The following is a 20636-nucleotide window of genomic DNA, read 5'->3' on the forward strand; positions in this document are numbered from 1 at the left end:
CACCTAGACACATGAGTGTGCTCAGTCATGTATCCCCTAGGGCATGCCAGAGAAGAAAGAAGTCACTTAAAGGCTTAAGTATGATATTAAAATCAGACAAGACCATTTCAAAGTCCCAGAATTTTGTCTCACAAAGCATGGAAAAATCAGGCCTACATATATTTCAAACAGTTCTGAAATGGAATATATTACACTGAAATAAAACAATGGAACAGAGCATTATTATGAGATCAACGCTAAACAGTCTACTTACCCTTGTATCTACCTCTGGTATTTTTGTTATACACTAGTGATGTTTCACTCAAGTTATTCTTGTCTGAAATACCATTAGCAAACCAAACAATTTATCTCTCTTGAATGGTACCAAGTTCATTGTTATAAACAAATTAACATCCAGTTCAATAACTAGCTGAACATAGTACTTTTCAAAGACTAGAAAGCCATATGATTAAGCAAAACCAAATTTTATTTTATCTTTAATTCTTGAATCAACCTATGGCAATTGGACAAATCGGTACAATAGGAAAAAAGTGTTTCACCAGAGGGGAATTGTCAGAAGGACTAGCACAATAGAAAGGTGCTATAAGGGAAGGGAAGAAGATTGCTCACCTGTATCACAAGATTGCAGGTTTGGAAGAAAAACTCTCCACCAGAGATCCTTCCACAGTGGCATTCAGCCCTTAAATGAGGTCTAAGAGAGGTGCAGCCAGGCTCCAGCCCTTCTGGTCTCACTGCTGAATTGTCTTCACCTGTACTTCCAAGCCTGACCGGGTCCATTCCCCAGGTGTTCAATCAGGGGTTCAGGCTGTGACTCAACAATTCCCATACACAACCAAATATGCATGTAAATGTATACTGCAGCTATTCATAGAGCCAAATGAAACTTAACAAGCTTATCTCCAACTCATTCATAGAAGGAGTTGAGTTAGCAGACAAATCAGGTGTTCTCTGTGACACAGTATTAATTGACTCTGGAGTAAAAACATCATTGCAAAACAGGAAAGAGTTTGCAAACACACTGATGGAAGGGGCACTAAAAACACAGACATCTAAAAACTAATTCTGAACCACATTAAAGCTAAACAGCAGAGACACATGCGGAGTAGAAGGAAATCCTTGAACTGCATCTTAAAGTTTACCATTCAGTGGAGTCAATGTGAACTAATACCACATAGCTGACTCATCCATCTAGCCAGCTCACAAACATGGTACTGCCTATAGCGTAGGATCAGAAATGACAAAATTCAACTCCACTTTTCATCTTTTACATCATTTATGCCAGCTTTGCAGCAGAAAGGTAGAGGCAACAGTGGGGACCTGCCTGGTGATAATGGCTACCCACGAGCTGAAGCTAGCACCAAGTAACTTTCTTTTCTTAGCCTAGAAAACCTGACCAAAACTGTCAATCTACAGACCTAGGAGGAAAGGCATGCTGTTTTATCTCAGAGCACTGCAAGATACCGTGTTTGACAAGAAGAACTTCTAAACTAATGCCAGAAAATGAAAGCAGTTCAGGATTATTGTATTTTAAGTAAGCAGACTTGTATTCTGAAAGGTAGGGATAGCATGAGAGTTCTGAGATGAAGCTGCCTACACAGATTCTTTTCTCCCTGTTCAGAAATAGCAGCATCAACAGAACCAGGGTCAGATTCTTTCCTAAGCACAAATTGATGGAAATAGAATAGTAAAAAATGTTCTATAGTGATAGGAAAGTACAATTTTAAAGAGAATTAACTTCTGTAAGATCTGCTATATAAATGGAATACAACAGACAGAAATTAGAGAAATATTACCTTAATGGAGCTGCAGTTTTAGTTTTCTTAAATTAAAGACAGTGAGAAAGCTATTACTAGATTAGATAAAATAGTCCTATGTCTTTTTTCCCCTTTCTCTAAAAGTACAGCTGTTTCATCATAATTGTGTTCATCTGAATTGTATCACTGTATTTTTATCGAGTAAACACATAAATCCAACAGTGATAAATGAAGAAAAGCTGTAGAGGAAAATGTCCATAATCCACAAATTGTTTCTCCATCTTCTAAAAAAGGGCAGAAGAGTCAAATTATTCTCATAATTAAAGTGCCTATATTACAAATCAGTTTTTCTAACCTTTTAGTAGAGTAAAACCACTCAGATTTATTTATTTATTTTACTTTTTCTATACTGAAAACATTAGTTATTTTATTAGTGCTAGTATACTGTTCTCTCAAAGGCGCACCACTAGGCAGTAGAGATACACAGTAAAATGTTTTCCTGTCATATAAGCATTTTAAATTTGAAGTCTCCTCTTTCAGATGAGAACAGAATATGCATATCTTGAGTTCTGAAGCAGAAGTAACCCCCAAACAATCAATTTGGTAAAGGTGAAAATTTTTGCTTGGATAAAATCAATGAGAAATGTTTCAAAGTTGATGTTCAAATATTCAAGTGTTTAAAAATATACAGATAATGTAAGAGAAAAAATTATTTCAAGAAATAGAATCTAGATGCCAATAAAGAGAGCTTTGATGACTTTAAAACTTAAAAGTAGATATGGTGAATTTTGTCAGAACAGATATTTTTCCCCACATATTTCAGACTGGGGAACAGCTTGGTTATAAAAGAACTGCTCATTTCTCATAACAAAATTTTCTTTAAAAAAAAACTCCTGCTAACCTTAGAGATGGCCAATCTATTCAGCAAATAGCTGTGCTGAAGTGAGCAGGAATAAATCATTGAGTAAAATTGCAAGATCAAACCACTGAATTGTATGAATCATTTAATCTTATTGAATACTGGAAATTGCAAGACACCAATTGTAGTTGTTAACTGCACGCATGGGAGATGTAGTTTGTCAAAAATGAGATTAAGAAACCCGGGACCAAAAGTTCATATAGTTCTAGAAAACAAAAATATTTCAGAGAACTCACTTAAAAATTATTGTAATATGAATAATCCATGCCATAAACATGTAACACTATAATTCTTATAATATAGATTTTTTTTTTATTTATGGATGGCCAGCTGATATGGATGAATCTTTCCACAGTTTCAGATGTGAAACTGTTTGCAACAAAAAGGTATAATTGCGTCTGCAGATAGAAAGTTCTGAGAAAATTATTTCAGTACTTAAGGAAGATGAGAGAGCAGAGACATTCTTTTGTTATCAGTCACTACTAAAGAGCAAGTAATTAATTTATATTAAAAATAATAATAACAAAAAAGCAGTAATTACTGCAAGTATAAAAGTGGATGTATAATCATCCATTTGTTAGAAATAAGCTTGTGAATTCCCACATCAGCCTGGAAATACCTCTCCTTTTGATTACTTAATCTGCTCTGGTTGGGTTCTCTGTCAATTCTACCTGTGAAGATAAAAGTTCAATGCTTTTCCAGTCTTTTACCTCTGACCATTTCTTTTAATTCTTCCCCTGATGCCTCTTTCTGACCTAATTTAAGTTCAATGCCTCAATTAACGAAGTATGAAAGTATTATGCCTATTAAAGTCTATTCTTCAAATGCCATTTCATAGGTGAAACACAACAGATCAAAGGAGAAAAAGGGGTCCAATGGAAAGTGTAATAATTTGAAGACATTCCTATTTTGTCTTTTTTGTGCTTTTGTTCATATCAGTATTCATTTTTTTCCTTTCTCTAATAAAAGTAGGGCAAAAGACTATAAAAAAGGTGTTTATGATGCTTCTGTTGGCAATGTTTTGAACAAGAATTTATGTCTTCATACAGGATGGAAAACAATGTAGTGGTAATTGCATTTTAGCACAGCAGACTACTATCACTCGGTGGAATCATTCTGATTTAGCTCTCAAAAATGCTCTCACCATACTTTTGTGCCACCCTCCACTTCTGTTAGAAAAAAAACATTCCACTGATGTAGCCAAAATTCAGTTGACCAACATCAAAGCAAAACAATTTCTCATGAATCTGTCCTAAGACACGTTCTTCCTTAAGTTCCATACCAGATATCTGAGCTCCATAACTGCTACAGATGACAGTATCAACAAGTAAAAATGACTTTATTTTATGGTAAATTTTTTCCCTATGTTTCTTTTATATACTTCAAAACATCATTTCTAAGCACTCTATTATCTATTGAAAATCCCCCTGAAGAATTCTGATTTAAAACAACATCTAGTATTTCAAAATGTCTAGTCTGTCACTCAGAGCAATTCCACCCATTGCAGCTTCATAGTAATCACGTGCTTTGATAAGGAGGGACACAAAAATTAAGAGATAACAATCACATGACTTAATTGAATATTATTATTATATTCAGTGGTACCCAGTGACAAGACAAGACAATATATTCAGACAGAACCTCATGTGTCCTAGTTTATGCCCACCAGGAAATACTTCCTTTTTTTACTGAACAGGTACATACATTGTCCAGAGAGGTTGTGCAGTCTCCCATCTGGAGATCTTAAGTTGTCTGTACCTCGTTGTGGTCAACCAGCTCCAGGTAGCCCTACTAGAGCGGGGGGGGGGGGGTTGGACCAGATGACCTCTAGAGGTCTCCTCTCACCTCATCCATTCTGTGGTTAATAATGGCTGCACAAATGTAACTGGTTTGAAAGACCCATAAAGTGTCTTGAAAACATACAAAACCAAAAAGAACATACTTCTTTTTTATCATTCCTTCAAACTGACAGCTTATGCTCCTTATCTTCATTGCTGAAGTGAAAAGGAATTTGAAACTGAATACAGCTTTCTAGTGTCAGCCAAAGGTACAAGGGCTATGGAAATTGATTCTCTTTACATCATTGCAAAATTAAGTAGCATTCCCAATGTGGAAAACAAACTATCTTTCAGCACCAGAAGAAAGGGGAAAAAAAGAGCTTTAGCAGCTAGGAAATAAAATGGAACTGTCAAGAAAAGAAGAAAGCATATCATTGCTTGTGACTAACAGTATCAGGAGTGAAAAGTCCACGTTCCCATCTTCCTGTAGTTATATACAATACATGTACCAAGAAGGAATACACCACGTGACGACTTCTCCAACAAACTTAAAGCACTGTCATCCACAATGAGAACCAACACTTACGCTATTATTCTAATTGCTTATGGAATATTGCAGTATATTTTTTAAAATCCAAATCCATTTTAAATCCATTTTTAAATGCAGGGGAGACATACATTTCAGATGTCAGCCAAGTACAGACAGAAAAGTTCCCCCTCCAGGGTTATTATCAGTATTTTTGCATTTTCATGAAATGCTATCATAGTAATTGGAAGCAATACTTTGAACTTTTTGTAATTCTCTGTTCAAAGGTCTCACACATTTTATGAATAACAAGTAAGTATCCTCAGCTTTCCTATCAGAAGAAAAATAATTGAGACTTCCAATAGACATCTCTGCTTCCAGACTCAGGTATGAGAGACAAGTAGGTAATGACATATTTTGGTATTTGCAAAATAGATAAATAGCCCAACCCTTCATCTCACAGAACACAGAAAAATGAATTAATACCCGTGAAGCACCCAAAACTATTAGAACAAAAACACAGCTGAAATAACTGCGTTCACAGTACGTGTGGTAAACACTCAGCAGATCAACTTTTCATCATACATTAGAAAAGAGTGAGAAAATAAAATATTTAGAACCTCAATGTCAAGCTCTTAAGAAATAGTGTGTGATCATGTTATCAATTGTAAGTCTGGCATTTCTAAATTCTATTTGAATGTAATTTTTTTTAAGTGTAATTTCTTACATTTGAAAACAAATAGAAAAAATAGTGAAATTTCATATTGTCAATTGTATGAGTCATCTGGCATATTTCAAACTAGCATACAGAATTTTGTTACGTCTATTAATTAAGTGTTACTGCTTGTCATTACATTTGTGAAAGAGAACTAAATGAAACATGTATTTCACCCCCTGGATTTAAATGTATTCACTGAGAGAAAAGGAATGAGGACAAGGAAGAAACTTGCATTCAGATCCAAGCTTCATACCTATCTCCTAATCAGGACCAGTTACTCTATCATGACACACCAATTTTGTTTAATTACAAAAATTGCCACAAGATTATTTCTGGAAGTAATTTATACAGCTGTCTGCCTACTGGTAATGGTTAAGGAATAACTTTCTACGTAGATCTGAGAGTGAGGGTTGAAGTTGATCTAGCCAGCAACACCTCTTATAGTAATCCACAATTGATTTTCTGTTTTTTTTAGAAGTTCAGTTAGCAGAAACAAATCCCACAAAAGTTGTGAATGAAGTACCATAAGAGCCATGATTCAATCACTACATGTAGTAACACTATCAACATAACTGAAAAGGTTACCTTCTGGTCTTCAGTAGATCATTTTGCTGTATGAGTTCTGAATAAATCAATCCTCAATTTAATCATAAAACAACTGATCTGATTCTCAGTTCATCTGAACAACACAGGTGACTAGATTACAACTATAATTTCATAGTAATCTGACCATTTTCTTTCTTGAGATCACATACTAAAAAAGAAAAAAAAAAAAAGAAACAACCAACTAGCTGAAGAATATGTAGTCTAGCTCCCCTGCAGTGAATATGGACTCCTACAGCTCTATCAGGTCTAGCTTGACCTTAAATGGCTTCTGGGATGGGGCACCCATCATCTACTTGCTCTAGCCTTTTTTTCCAGCTTGAAAAGACCAACCTCAGCAGTGCTGAGGACTGGCTCTTTGGAGGGGCTGTGTATACCTGCTGCTCTCTAGAAGACTTATTCTTTCTGTGGACCAAAGTGCACCCTGAGGCACACCTGAAGGACACACAGGTGCATCTCCAACGGAGATCTCCCCACCTCTCTCTCACTGATGGCTCTTTCTTAACAGGGAAGGCTGGCTGCCTGGGCACTGCTTCTTAAAAAACAGACAACAAAAAAAGTGGTATAAAACCACTGAAATGAAAACCTCTGTGAGGCTGGCCTCTGAGAGAGACAAAGCATAATGTTACCCTCATCAAACCAAGGGGCTCTGAGCTTACAGGCGTATGGAGCTCCCTGAACTCCCTCCTCGATTTGGGACCGAGCGCTGAGGAGAACCGAGCCCTTGTGAGAGGCGCTGCCCGTCAGGCCGTCTCTGCCTCGGAGGAACGGACGGCGCCGGGCTCTTCGCTTCAGGACGCGTTTCCCGCCTTGCGGCGGTACCTGAGGAGCGCTGAGGGGCCGCCGGCCGCCGCCTGCTCCGCCCGAGCTCCGCCCGCCGCCTCCCCACCTCCCTCCCTCCCGTGTGCCGCCGGAGCCGAGGCGGCGGGCAGCCCCGCCACAGCGCGATGAGCTCCGAGTGCAGCAGCTACCTCAACGCCGACAGGGTGCTGGTGAGCGGCTTCAGCTGCCCGCGGGTGGGAGGCGATGCCCGCGCCCTGTACTGCTGCGGCTTCCAGGACGTCAAGTACTGCTGCGATGACCCCCACAGCTTCTTCCCCTACGAGCACAGCTACATGTGGTGGCTCAGGTAGGGAGGGCTGCTGCGGGGGCGGGAGAGCGACGTTGGCCGGGACTTGTCTGTGGGTTGTGTCTGAGGCACTTTGAGACTTCGTGCCCTCGAAGGCACTGGTAGAGCTGCCGCCGAGAGAGTTCTCCTTACACCGCGGTGGGTTTTTGAGGGCAGATCGTTCTATTTGTTTCATGCTACTTCCTGGGAGTTTTCTTCTTCCTAGCTTGCTTTCGCCCAGGGAGGCGCTGGGGTCACCGTCCCTGGAGGTGTTCAAGGACCGTGGTCTGCATGGAGGGATGTGGTCGGTGGGATGGTGGGGTTGGGCTGTCCTGGAGCTGCTGCAATCCTTTTAGTCAGCTCATCTCCACTGTGCTGCTCTGGAGGTGTGCAGCCTAGAGCTGGGTGCTCAAGGTGCAGTGCAGGGCGATATTTTACACAGTGGCAAAACGATGCCTTCAGTCTTGGGCTCAAAATCCTTCAGTTTGACGGCCAGCATCAGATGTCTGCAGATATCTGCGGTTCTTGCTGCAGGTTGACACTGATTTTATTGAACTGTCACTCAAACTTTTCTCTCCAGTTTAGAACTGGCAGTTCTGAGTTGATGTAGGCTTGGCGTTGTTTATTTTTAGCTACGCTGTGTATGTTGAAGCTCATCCGCATTGCTTTAGACCACTCGCTTGGTTTTCTGAGAGTAGCCTGACACTCCTTGTCCTCATAGTGTTTAATTGCTTGGAAAACAGCTCAGGATCACTCACATCTGCCTGTTGACATGCCTGGACTCCATCAGGTTGGTGAGGTGGTACTATCGCCTTACAGCGATGCTGGCTGCTTTACATGAGTTTGTGACTCAAAGCAGCTTCTTGAGGGCAGAAAATGTAAGAAGGTTGCTGGGGATGGCAGCCTCACCAGCAAGGGATCTGGCCCTTGATTCCAGATGGAATGAGCAGGGCAGGTCTGGCTGTGGTGGGCTAGGAACAGTAGCCAAGGTCAGACACAACCCTGCAACTGCTGGACAAGACCACAGCTATGGTGCATGCCTGAGGGCAAGCTGGAAAGTCAAGTGAGCAGTTCAAGGGCAGGTTTGGAGATGGTGACCAGACAGACACAACCCACTGAACCTGTCCATGGTCAAATTAGGAGGTAAATTTGTGAGCGGGTGTCTGGATGAACGGATCTGTGGCCAGGTGCAGGATAAGAGCCTCACTTTAAAGTAGCTCATTAGGGAAGAAGGAGCAGCCCTTAGAGCTCTCCAAAAGAGATCCAGCTGTGCAAGCTTGGCCCTGAGCTTGAGCACCCAAGGCCTTGATGCTGTGTTTATCTCTTGGCTTAATGGTCTTAACTAGTCTTTTCATAGATCTTTGTGCTGCCCATGTGGAAGTCAGGTGTACTAGTCTGTCATTCTTGGGTTCCCCTCTTGAGCCCTACATTAGGCTGAAGTTGCATTCTCAGTCCACCAGTCCTCTGGCAGTGGCCTCATGGTGCATGCCCTGGCCTGCAGTCCTGCAAATTCATATAAGAATTCCTTCAGTGCTTTGCTATCCAGTGCTTTGTTTTGTCTGACACTGAATTCGAGTCTCCCAAGTATCCTCATCTGTGAAGAATGATACAGAATTGTTCAGCTTCCCTGCTGTGTGACTGACATCCCTAAATGTGCTTTTTACACTTTTCTCATCAAATAGCCATGTTGTTTTAACTTCAGATGGTATAATTTTTGGATAGTCTGAACATTTTGGCCACAGGGACCCTTTTTAAGAGTAGAGAACAACAGAAAAATGAAATTTAAAAAATTATGCTCCTGCACTAGGATTGGATAGTGCATTGAAGGCAGATAAATCATGATTTTCAGAAAATACCTCAAAGAACAAAATCCTAGGAAAGGCTTTAATGATGTACCTCTTTGAAGATCTCATAGAGATCTTTTAGGTTCTGAGAAGAGACTGCTAAGCCTTTATCTGGGTCAGAACTTTGGACTATGGTTTTGATACTTCAGTATTCATTCCTTTTTTTTCAGTATGGTGGTCTTAAGTTACTGTAGCTAAATCCTGCCGTAACTGTCTTGTGTGAATTGAAGTGAATAAATGCAATTTACCTCTCTAAGCAAAGCCACTGAGTGGTTAGTGCTGAAAGCTGATGTCATAAATGCTTTCCCAGTAACAAATCAAATGACGGTTTTTACTTAGATGCTACACTGGAGCTGTACAGTCTATCAGGACCTTGAAAACTAAGTATTTGCACATAGTGGTTCCATTAGGTGCTTAAAGAAAATATAAGTAATGTTTTTTTCAGTGTTTTGGTGATCACTACCTTGCTTGTCTTCACTTCAGACTGTTGCCTACATCAGAATGTAACAACTACATAATTAACTCTTTAAAATAGTTCTAAATAAATCCTCAAATGATTCTTACAGCTTATGAGGGCACAGACTTAAAACTTCAGGAATAAGCCAAAGCCAGCTAAGATAAGCCTTTAGGCTGAAACTACTGAGAATGGGAAGGAAGCTGCAAGATCCTCTGGAGTAACTGTTGCAAGTTTTTTTTTTTTTACTCCAGAGCTTGCAATTTCTCATTCTGCATCTCTTCCCCTGTTTGACTTTGCCCATTAATTTGAAAGCAACGGCTGAAGGCATCACCAAGTGGTTGGTGCTATCTCAGGATTACTTCTGTTTGACACACGAGTTTCTGTTTCTGGCAGCTATTGTGTACTTGTGTTTTTCCTGTTGTGGGAGACATTGCCAGACCACTTGGCAGCTGGCCCTGATGGAAGCAGTTCCCGAAGAAACCTTCAGCCTGGGCAAACTGAAGCAATTGTCTCTTACGGGCCTTTAGGGTTTTTTTGTTGTTTTCTCCAAATCAATACTGTCTGGATGATGTCTAGAACTATATACTGCACTTTGTGAAAATGAGTCGTCTTTTCCCTGGCCACTCCTGCAAAAACTGATCCTTGAAAATTGTTTCCTAACACTTGTACTAGGAGCTGCAGCACAATCAGAAATTGATCTTCAAGCAACACTGACATCTCATACTTTTAAACGTTTTTATCTACAATGTTAGTCATTTCTTGGCTACCCTTTCGTTTGCTGGCACTTAGATCAAATAACTTTTTTTTTGGCTAGTGACCTAGGTTCCCTTTCCACCTTTCTGGATAGGCTGATCTTGGTGAAGAAAAGCGAAGGATTCTTTTTGAATCAAGCCAAACATGCATGGAGCAGGAAAGGGAACATCAGCAAAAAGATGGGTGTGTAGAATTCATCAGAAGGTTATATAGCTTCTGAAACCACAAAAAAACCCCACATCCAACAATGCTACAGAACACCAGTGAGCAAAGCACTGAACAGCTTACCCTTCCTCTGTGTTTTACCTGCAGTCATTGTGACATCTGCTTTACCTCTGAAACTGGGTGGAAAGGGAGAAGAGCTGGGCAGATAAAACTTGTACTGATCTGTGATGCTGATGGCTTCAATCAGTACGTTTTGTTTTAAAGTCTTAGAATTATTGTGTTACTGCTCAGTTAAGTTGTTTTTGCAAATGGTATGGCTTCTTTCATGATCAAACAGCATTACAATATCCATTCCAAGTCCTTATATCTTGTAAGTTTTATATAGTATTATTTATTTTACTAACAGGCTGAGTGGAGCTGCTGTTCAAGATGCTTAATTATCACTTGTAGAACCACAGTGCCCCTTTGCTCTTGGCAGGCTTTGCTTAGTTGAGTAGATATTTGGGAGTTTGTTTTTACTTTCCAAAAAAAGCAAGTCTTTTGTTTCTGTTTGCTGGTCTGTTGTTAATGTGTTGGCTTTGCAAGTATAACATACAGCACATCACTGCAGCAATGGTATTATCATAGAAACATAGAATGGCCTGGTTGAAAAGGACCGCAATGATCATCTTGTTTCAACCCTCCTGCTCTGTGCAGGGTTGCCAACTACTAGACTAGGCTGCCCAGAGCCACATCCAGCCTGGCCTTGGATGCCTCCACGGATGGGGCATCCACAACCTCCTTGGGCAACCTGTTCCAGGGAGTAACCACCCCCTGTGTGAAAAACTTTCTCCTAGTATCTAACCTAAACCTCCCCTGTCTCAGTTTAAGACCATTCCCCCTTGTCCTATCACAATTTGCACAACAAAAGGCGCTGGAATGGAAGCTATCGGAGCTCAGCAACTGAAAGCAAGGTTTGCAGACCTTGCTTATGGCTCATTCACCACCGCGAGCGAAGGAGGAACAAACCTTCAGGCTTGGTGATCAGCCTGTGAGAACAGGAGCTGCGAACATTTGTTTCACTCAGATCCAGATGACTCATGAGCTTCCTTTTAATCTTTCAGTGGACGTACTGCATCTGCTTAGCCAGTATTTAAATTGTTTCTGGCTGCTGTTGGAGTGGATGGATTAGTTTTAAGGACTAAAAATAGCAATAGGTGTCTGAGCCCCCACGGAAAGAAGTGTTGATGACCTACACAGCAGCAACCAGGACAGCAGAAGAGGGAGCCCTGGGAGCCTGCAGGCAGTGCAGCTTCAGCTCATACAGCCTCTGGTTGTGTAAGGTGTGTGGCAGTGCTGCATGTGTGCACCTGCCACTGTGTAACAGCAGTCAGAGCAGTCAGTGACATTTGTGGCATGCCTGCACTGTTGTATGTAGTCTTAGGAGTTTTCTTCTGTCAAGCTTACCATTGCTCACATTCTAAGTTGTGTAAGTGCCATCAGGATTCCCCCCAGGACTTTGTAGCTGTTCTTATGCTAGATTATTGTTTTGAGGGTGGGTGGGTAGGTTATTAGTGCTACTGAGTCCACAGCTTTGGACAAGAGCAGCTTCTTAGTTTCCAGCTAAATGTCTGTGCTACCAGAAGACTGATCTTGAAGATGCAACCTGACCACCTGTGGACTGCTGGGTGAACTTTAGACACCCATGGCTTAAAGATGTGGGGATGGTGAAATGCTTTTAACAAAGCATTTCTAGATGGCTGTGCAGCACCATAGTAATTCCTGTATAAGCTAGGGGACTTACTGAGGGGCTGTATTTTCTGGGAAAGGTAATCATTAAGATGATGGCTTTTTTTTGATATTTTGAGAGCTACCTTAATAAAGTACCACTGTCTTAAGATGTTTCAGTGCTCAGAGCTGTGGAAGGCATTATAAAATCCTGAGTTAATTCAGTCTTTGAAAAAGCAACCCCTACTCTGGAACTTTAACCCAGAACTAACATTTAAGAAATGAATAATGCATTCTAAGAGGGCTCTTAGCTTCCGTACACTGAGAACAATCTGGTATTTTAAAAGTATGTTTAAAAGCAGTACATACAAACTGTGTCTTAATTTGGGTTGGTTTAGGAAGTGAAATCTAGAATTTTGTGGTGACAGTTTCCATGTTTTGGGTAAGATCTTCTCACATTGTTGCTGCATGTCAAATATTTTCACCGGTATGTAACCTGTTATGCAACCTACAAGTCTTTGACTTGTAGTAGGTAATATGGGAGAGTTCTCCAAGAACTGCTTTTCTTTCCAATGTTTTGTGTGCTATAAAAAGTAACTTGCACAAGTTCTGTAATGATAATGCTAGTGTGTTGTGCTGTGTGATGCACAACTGTGCTGCTGTTTTTGAAAGGAACCTTAGACTAGTGCTCAGAAAAACAAATTGTATGCTGTATTGCAATCGACCCTTTATTTTGGCATGGAAGACTTTTTTTATTAGGAAAAGACTTGAACAGAAGGATTAGAAATAAGAAAGCTGCTAAAAAATATATGTACACATACTTTCTTGCTGAGTGACCATGGAAGTAGTATAAAGGAGCTTTTATCCTGCAGATGTAGTATTCTGATAAAATCTGTTGATAAATGTTACAAAGAAGAGCAACAATGATTGCAGTACTTCTCCCTGTTCTGCATAGCTGCTGCTGGCAGAACTGAATGTGGCTTTCATTTGTTACCCTGTTTTTTTTTTTATGAACATGTCAGCCTTGGAGAAGTCTGTTACAAAGGTGTGCTTCACTTGACGTTCTCTAGTTAGCCTTTCTTGCGATGGAAGTGGCAGTTCAGACTGAAAATACTACTTTAATAGTCATGGTTGAGAAAGAAGAACTTATGCTAGTTGCCTGGAGCTCTGGAATCCCTGTGTGTATGTGTGTGTGATATTAGGAGCTTCTACATTGGTCAAAATCCTGTTCAAGAATTGCAAAAACTGGGAGAAGTTAATGTAAAAAAGGAAGAAAAAAATTGGCGTTAATTTTCTTGTTGAAATGCCTTGACTTCTTTTACTTTATATTTGTGAAGACTATTGCTAATTTTTTCAGTTTCTGCATAGATGAGACCACTGCACAAAGGCTGTGCATGCTTTAAGCTATACTTTTAATTAGGAAACACAAAGCACACATTCTTGAATTTTCCAGTGGTTTATCTGGGAGTGTGCACTGCATTGGAAGAGTTCGATTTCACTGATACAAGTTGCTGTATGAAGTTATTGCTGATTTTCATAAACATTTAAATCACAGTAAGGAGTACTACACTTAAACAACATGAAATGTCAAAGGGCCTGGTGCTGAACCACTGTGTAATGACATTGGCCCTTTTGGGGATGTTGAAATAATGCCTCTATATAAATATACATGTCTATACATACACTAAGTACTGAGCTTTAAACTTGTGTATAGTAAAAACAGGCATTTCTAAAACTTAGTACATGTAGCCTCCAGGCGTAATTGTGATGTCTATTTTAATGGGTATTCCAGCATGTTTGTACACTTAATTTGTTTGTTTTCTCTCTTAGCATTGGAGCGCTTGTGGGCCTGTCAATAGCAGCGGTGGTCCTGTTTGCTTTTATCATCACTGTGTGTGTTCTCTGTTATTTGTTTATCAGCACAAAGCCACGCAGTAAATTGGATACTGGTTTAAGCCTACAAATGGCAGGTAAGGCCAGTTACTGACATACATTATCTCCTCCATAGTAAAAGCTTTATTTTGCCATCACGTGTGGAAGAATGCAGCTACACATTTTCTCTCTGACATATCTTAAAATGATGTTGCATTATTGTATGGGAACTGCTGAGTCATGGTCTGAACCTCTGACTGATCACCTGAGGTGAGCAATGAGTCAGCCACAGGAGCACAGGTGAAAGCAATTCACCTATGCTGCCAGAAGCGGTGGAGCCTGGCTGCACCTCTCCTAGACCCATTTAAGAGCTGACTACCAGTGGGGATGGATCACTTCTGGAGATCCCCCCTCTGCTGGAGTTTCATAAGCGAGCCCAGGATACAGGTAAGTATCTATTCTCTATCTATTCTCTTTGTGTTATTATAACCTGCTTTACCTAACTCTCTTGTTTATTTCATAATTATAACATCTTAATATTCATTGATTATACAATTATCTTGCTGTTTTATATACTGAATGAAATCTATAGTGAACTCAAATGGAAATATTTAGCATAAGCTTCCTCTTTATTAGTAGGAAGTGTGTAAAACTTGACAATATCTATTAAGGATACAACAAATAAATCCCATTACCAGCAAGAGGCTGAACTTTAATTTCTTGTTTAAATGCATGCATATATAATAACATTTTCATTTTCTTGATAAGAAGCTCAAAAGAAATTTTAAATGCATTTTCTTGACAGGGAGGGATCATTCTTTTTTGTTCCATAACTTTGCTCTGTAACTGTGTGTGAGCAGGCACCTGCAGAAACAGTGCATTGTAACTTACTGACATAGGAGAGGCCAGTGACTGCTTCTGAATGTTTCAGCCTGTATTTGTGGCTTAGACTTGAAAGGTGACTAAAAGGTTTGTTTTTTCCACTCTTCCCAAAGAGGACCTTCTTGGTGGTCAGTTGAATTAACACTTTTTTTTTTTTGTAAAAGAACTAATACGTATGCAGATTAGCCAGTACAATACAGATCTACCATCAACAAACATCACTTCTAATTCAAAGCTTTTGCTAGCTTTTAATGTGCTTCCATACCTGAATGGCAATACATGATCAATGAGTTATTGTAATTATAAGCTATTATACGATAGTAAGCACACAGATGAGTGTCTAACTCAGTTCACTTTATAATAAACTTCCTTTACCTTATTTTGTTTTCCAGAGAATGAGGGTTTTGGTCTAAGAGCCCTTCATAGGGCTCTCAGGATATGTAGAGTCTCTTGAAGCTACATAAGCTGAGCAGACATCCAAAATGAGAGTCACACATTCAGCAAACTGCTACTAATCTGAGAATTGGAAACTTAACACTTATTCTGGAGAAAGGCAGCAGAAGTAGGTTCTGCTACATAGAGAAGCTTAAATAAACTCCTAGGTGGGATGAACAAATTGTCTAGTCAACTCTTATAAGATGACTGTATTCTAATTATAAACTGACTTTATACTTTTGAATGCCTTACTATTCAACATTTTCTCTCAAGTTTTCCTTTTGCAGCATCAACTTCTAAGCCACTGTCAGGACAGCAGTGCTGTTTTTCTCCAGGTCTATATTTTTGTGACAGACATATTTCACATATGGTAGGCTGGGAAGGAGACAAGTGCTATTACATTGCTGCTGCCATTTTTCTTTTACAGACTTGACCTCTGTTGTAAAACCACATCCTGCTGTGGCATTACAGATCCTTCCTTTTTTCCTCAGTGATGATCCAGTGTTCACATTCTGTCTTAGTTTCAGCTGTTAGGACTCAGAATGTTGAAATCTCTGCTTTTGCCTAAGTACCTCTGGTGTTTTTTTGAGCTTTATTCAGATTGCAGTGCTTGTCCTGCTTTCACCTATTATTCTTTTGTCACTGTTCTGAATGCTGATTATTTCACATCCAAGTCCTGATGGTTTTAGCTGTTGATGAGGTGGGCTGCTGAAATCGAAAGCCTACTGCTTTGCCAGGGATGAGAGGTCTGTGAAAAACTTGAAGGATTTCGCTGACAAGCCTGAATGCTTATCTTCATCACTTGGGTTTCTTTGGCACGGAAGTCATGCAAAATCTGAGTCCCTTCCAGAATGGCTGGTTAGCTGCTTTCAGGTGTAAGGAAGAGTAAAAGCTCTCCTGCTCTTTCAGTTCTTTGATTTTTAGCGTAATCTTCTGTAGGCAATAAAAACAAATTTTAGAAACTTCAGAATGAGCCTTGGAATGAGAGTTTTACTTGTGAACTCAGTCTTGCTTTTTCTGAACTAGAGTGATCTTGCCTTTAGGTGGTTTTGCTTTCCTTTTTACCATAAGCTTTTCTTTGTGTAAACTATCCCTACATCCCCCATATTGCAAGTGTTTTAAGGCTGAAACATTCAGGGAAGATGAGAAGAACTGAGTAAAGATTTAATAGTTTTGGGAGAGAAGTGGGGCCAGTAAGTTAAACAGGAAGTAGGAATCTTTCTGAAAAGCAAGGGTGGTATTTCTTTGCTGCAGAGAAGTATTGTGAGCTTTGTACCGCACAATGCTTTGGCATGACTAGATGGAAGGTACTGTGAAGGTAAAAGTGACTGATCATTTTTGGAAAGGAGTGAGGGAGGGTCTGAGTTCTGATCTACTTTCATGAATTGGAAGTTTTTCTTACAGTTTCGTTTAGGAGTCTGACTACTTGATATGAGTCCTACTTACACCTCAGCAGAGCTACCTTAAGTAACTCCTCATCATCTTCATGCTTATTTTTCTAACACAAGTATGCTAGTAACTGCAGCCTCTCAGAGGCTCAGGAATAGAAAGTGGAATACTGTGGTTCATCTCATCCTCTAATGGTTGTGAAGGAATATTCCAGGAATTGTTTTTTTTTCTAGTGCAGTAATATATGTATTACTACTTGTAACTAAAGGAAGAATAATACTTTTTATTTTACTGAAAATGCTTTTGTTTTTTCAGATAGTGAAACTAGAGGAGGCTCTATATGTTAAAAAAAAAAAAAAAGTGGTACTGGATGAATTCTACTAATGCTGTAAGGAAAAAGGTACAGTAAGAACATTCCTTTTTACTTCATTGTATTTATATATACCCTCTGTTCTGTATTGGTTGGTGCAGTATAGTGTTTGTCAAATGCTGTGATCCCTCACATGAGCTTTTAGCTTTCGGAAAAGTGCTAACAGAAGAGTGGGAGACCTTGAGTTGCATCCTCACAGACCTTATAACTGTCTCTATTCTATATATGTGCATACTCATTTGCGGAGATGTGCCAGAGAAGATTACATTGCCTTGATGCTCCTCTTGCACAGAAAGTATCTACAGAGAGACTAGAAGAGTATTTGCAAAGAAATCTTTTCTTGATTTACTTAAGCACAAACACCAATTCATGATTGCATGCTAAAGACGACCATGTTCCCCTGATGCTGTCTGTCATTTCCATCATGCTGTCTGAGCTGCCCCTGGCCTTAATAAGAAAACAGCCATTTTAAGTTACCATTCAAAAGAAATTCTTCAGGCATTAACTGGTAGAAGGACTCCTGTGTGACCAAAGGGAAGAGCAGTGAAATACTTGGTAGTTTAGTCATGTTCTGCTTCTTCATTTCTATATCAGACTGGACTCAGCAATCATAAGGAACATGATTGCTGAGTCCAGTCTGATATAGAAACGAATACGGTTACCATGCAAAAAGATGAAGCCTCATATACTAACTTGATTTCTATGCTAAAATCATGTTTAAAGGTCAAACTGCCTATGGCACAGATCATAGAAAATAGTATTTGAAATGTACTGCAATACAGAAAAATTGTACTACAGACTTGAGAGAAATTCATGAATAATGCAGATGACTTCAGATAGCATGAAATGTCCATTTCCCTTTCTGCAGGGAGGGTGAAAACTCACAGCTAAGCACGCATGGAATGTAAGAATACATGCCATAGATCAGCATTATCTTTCACAGAAAACTAAGCAAGCCTGTTTGCTCAGCAATTGCTCTTAGATCAGCAGGAAAGTAGATGTGTCAGTTCCTTGTTCTGTTTTTCTCTTATACCCTTCAAAAAAAAAAAAAAGCTACCCTGAGCATTGTAAGTGCCATTGCATCCTTCTTAGCACTCCTATCAGAAGAACAAGTTGCTTGTCCTCCTGCAAATATTTAAGAGTAACAAAACTGATTTTTGAAACTTCTAATCCTTCTACATGCTTCCTTTGCAAAATCAGGAAAAAGAAAAAAAGCCATGGGAAGACTTAAAATGATCCTGCAACCATTTGTAGAGAGAGCATGCAAAAATATCTGACATGGGTGCTGAATAATGAGATGAGATCACAGTTCAAGTCTGTGAAAGTGGCATTGTTTTCTGTAATGAGTCTCTCATTCCATTGTGCCTCAGTTTGTCAGCTTCCTACCATGTTATGGAGACCAGTGTTTACAGAGTGTCATGAAATGTAGCCTGCTTACACACTGTTCCTTACAGGAGGGGAGGAATGGGACAAAATTAAAAGGCCGGCTGCAAAGGGTTTCATTATATGGTTTGAATGTCTATATAATATGAAGACTAAAAACCTTGGAAGCTTTTATTGTGGATGATTTTGTACAATTCTATTTTGTTGGCAGATTGAGACTGATTTCATCATAAAGATTCAAAATGCTTGAGATATCTTTCCTGGGCTAAAACAAAGAAAACCATGTTCTCAGCCTTTTTGCTTCCAGAACTAGAATAGAGCAGCTGGGAACTTTCAGTGAAAGTGAGAAGAGGGCAAGATCTTTTTTGAATTTTAGTGAACAACTGAGTTAAGGATAGGTGGAAAATTTTGTCTGATTGCTTTTTTCTTGATCCTGTTTTCATGTTGTCTGTTTGCTGCAGATTTCATGTCTTCACTATTCAGTGATCATCCATCAATAGCTGCAAACCTTCAACTGTTGTGAGAAAGCCACACATGGCAGCTAAATGTGACATGCATACTTCTGCCAAATTCCATATTGATGTTAATGACAGGACACCTACACTATTGCTGCTTATGTAGCTTACCGTAAGGGAAAGGAGAGGGGCCAGGGAGCTGAAGGCATTCCTTTGAACCTGTTATGATAACTACACAGATTTCACGAAGACAAATGGTAATAAGCCAGACTAATTTCTTTGTCAAGACAATTTTGCCTGTCAGAGAGGTGTGAACAAATGGCTGTGAATACACATCTTCATGAAAATTAGGCAAAAGTTCTTAATGCTCATTCTTAAATAATTTTATAGGGAAATATATTGTAATACTATCAAGGAATCAAAGAGCATTGTATAAAGTTCATGGATGATACCACCATAGAGGGACTGCAAGACTTTGGGGGATAAAGCTACCATCCGGCATTATCTCAGTGGATTTCTCTTGGAGAAATGCTCTGAAATCAAAAAGGTGCAATGCAGTAGATAAAAGCAAAGTGCTGTATTTGTTGCAGACTTTTTTTTAAACCTACTAGTATTCACCTATCTTGAAATCAAGATTTTAGACTTCAGGACTTCTGTCAGTAGCTGAATTGGCTGTGATTTTCTGTCCAGACTTCAGTACATACCCATTATTTTTGCCTATCCAGACAAGCATCTTATTTTCAACCTAGCTGTGCCAACAGCTGTTCTTTCACTTTGGAAGCAATCTTGTTTTCATGTGCAGTAGTTATTTTTTGCATATACATTTTAAAAATATAATTTGAAATACTTTGTTATCCTACAGGAATAGAGGTGTGCACATTGTATGCCTAGCTAAAAAAAAAGAAATGCGGTTGAATGTAAGTATTAGTGGTACAAGCTGTGTAGTTTGTTCTGAATTTGTTTGTAGGAATTCCTTAACTCTGGTTTTCAGCTGAAGAAAATCTTCCCCTGTTCAGACTAATTCTTACCTGTGCTTGTTGTTTTGCAGGTACGGAACTGCATCCTTCACATGGCGGCTACCAAAACAAGCTGTTGACAGAACCAAGTGGCTTCAAGAGATATTTCCTCAGCCACAAGGATAGACTGTCACCCACAAGAACCTCACCAACTTTTCCAGAGTTTTTTCCTGGCTGCTATAATTGCAGCTGATATCAAGATGTCAATCTGAGCTGAGGATATGCATTTCTGTATGGTTACTGTACTGGGAAGTATATTTTAATTTGCACCAGCTACTGCTGCTAATTTCTTTCATGCAAATTGTTGTCTTATGCTGTGCAATTTCAGTGATATAACAGTTGTCAGGCAGAGTGTAATTTGGTACATCCTGTTGACCAAGCTTTGTTTGAAATTTTCCTTGTGTGCCATCTAAATGTGATGTCTTTGCATTATTAGTATGATCTTTAATCAAGTGTGATGGTTTGGTTCACAAACATGTGAATGCAGTTCCTCAATAAAATC

The 20636-nt window shown here is 39.5% G+C and overlaps 2 protein-coding genes across 2 annotated transcripts in view; one reads left to right on the forward strand and one right to left on the reverse strand.

Annotated features, from left to right (window-relative positions):
• Window positions 1–6433, reverse strand: part of TUT4 (terminal uridylyl transferase 4) — a 66940-nt gene extending 60507 nt beyond the window's left edge. The window contains exon 1 of the mRNA XM_090146672.1: window positions 6281–6433. The gene's annotated coding sequence lies outside the window, so the exon portion shown is untranslated. The remainder of the gene's footprint in view (window positions 1–6280) is intronic.
• Window positions 6434–7118: 685 nt separating this feature from the next.
• Window positions 7119–20279, forward strand: SHISAL2A (shisa like 2A). Its single transcript, XM_031602558.2, has 4 exons — window positions 7119–7427; window positions 14163–14302; window positions 17226–17310; window positions 20167–20279. The coding sequence occupies exons 1-3, from the start codon at window positions 7246–7248 to the stop codon at window positions 17255–17257; spliced, it is 354 nt and encodes a 117-aa protein (XP_031458418.1). The 5' UTR covers window positions 7119–7245; the 3' UTR covers window positions 17258–17310; window positions 20167–20279.
• The last annotated feature ends 357 nt before the right edge of the window (window positions 20280–20636 follow it).

The sequence above is a fragment of the Phasianus colchicus genome, chromosome 9, assembly GCF_987193195.1.
Source record: "Phasianus colchicus chromosome 9, bPhaCol1.hap1.1, whole genome shotgun sequence".
NCBI lineage: Eukaryota > Metazoa > Chordata > Aves > Galliformes > Phasianidae > Phasianus > Phasianus colchicus.

Excerpts from the sequence above, each read along its gene's own strand:
- SHISAL2A (XM_031602558.2), top strand. The coding sequence starts at position 7,246 with ATGAGCTCCGAGTGCAGCAGCTACCTCAACGCCGACAGGGTGCTGGTG. Across the intron at positions 7,428-14,162 it reads AGCTACATGTGGTGGCTCAG|CATTGGAGCGCTTGTGGGCC; the intron begins GTAGGGAGGGCT and ends TTTCTCTCTTAG. Across the intron at positions 14,303-17,225 it reads TTTAAGCCTACAAATGGCAG|ATAGTGAAACTAGAGGAGGC; the intron begins GTAAGGCCAGTT and ends TTGTTTTTTCAG.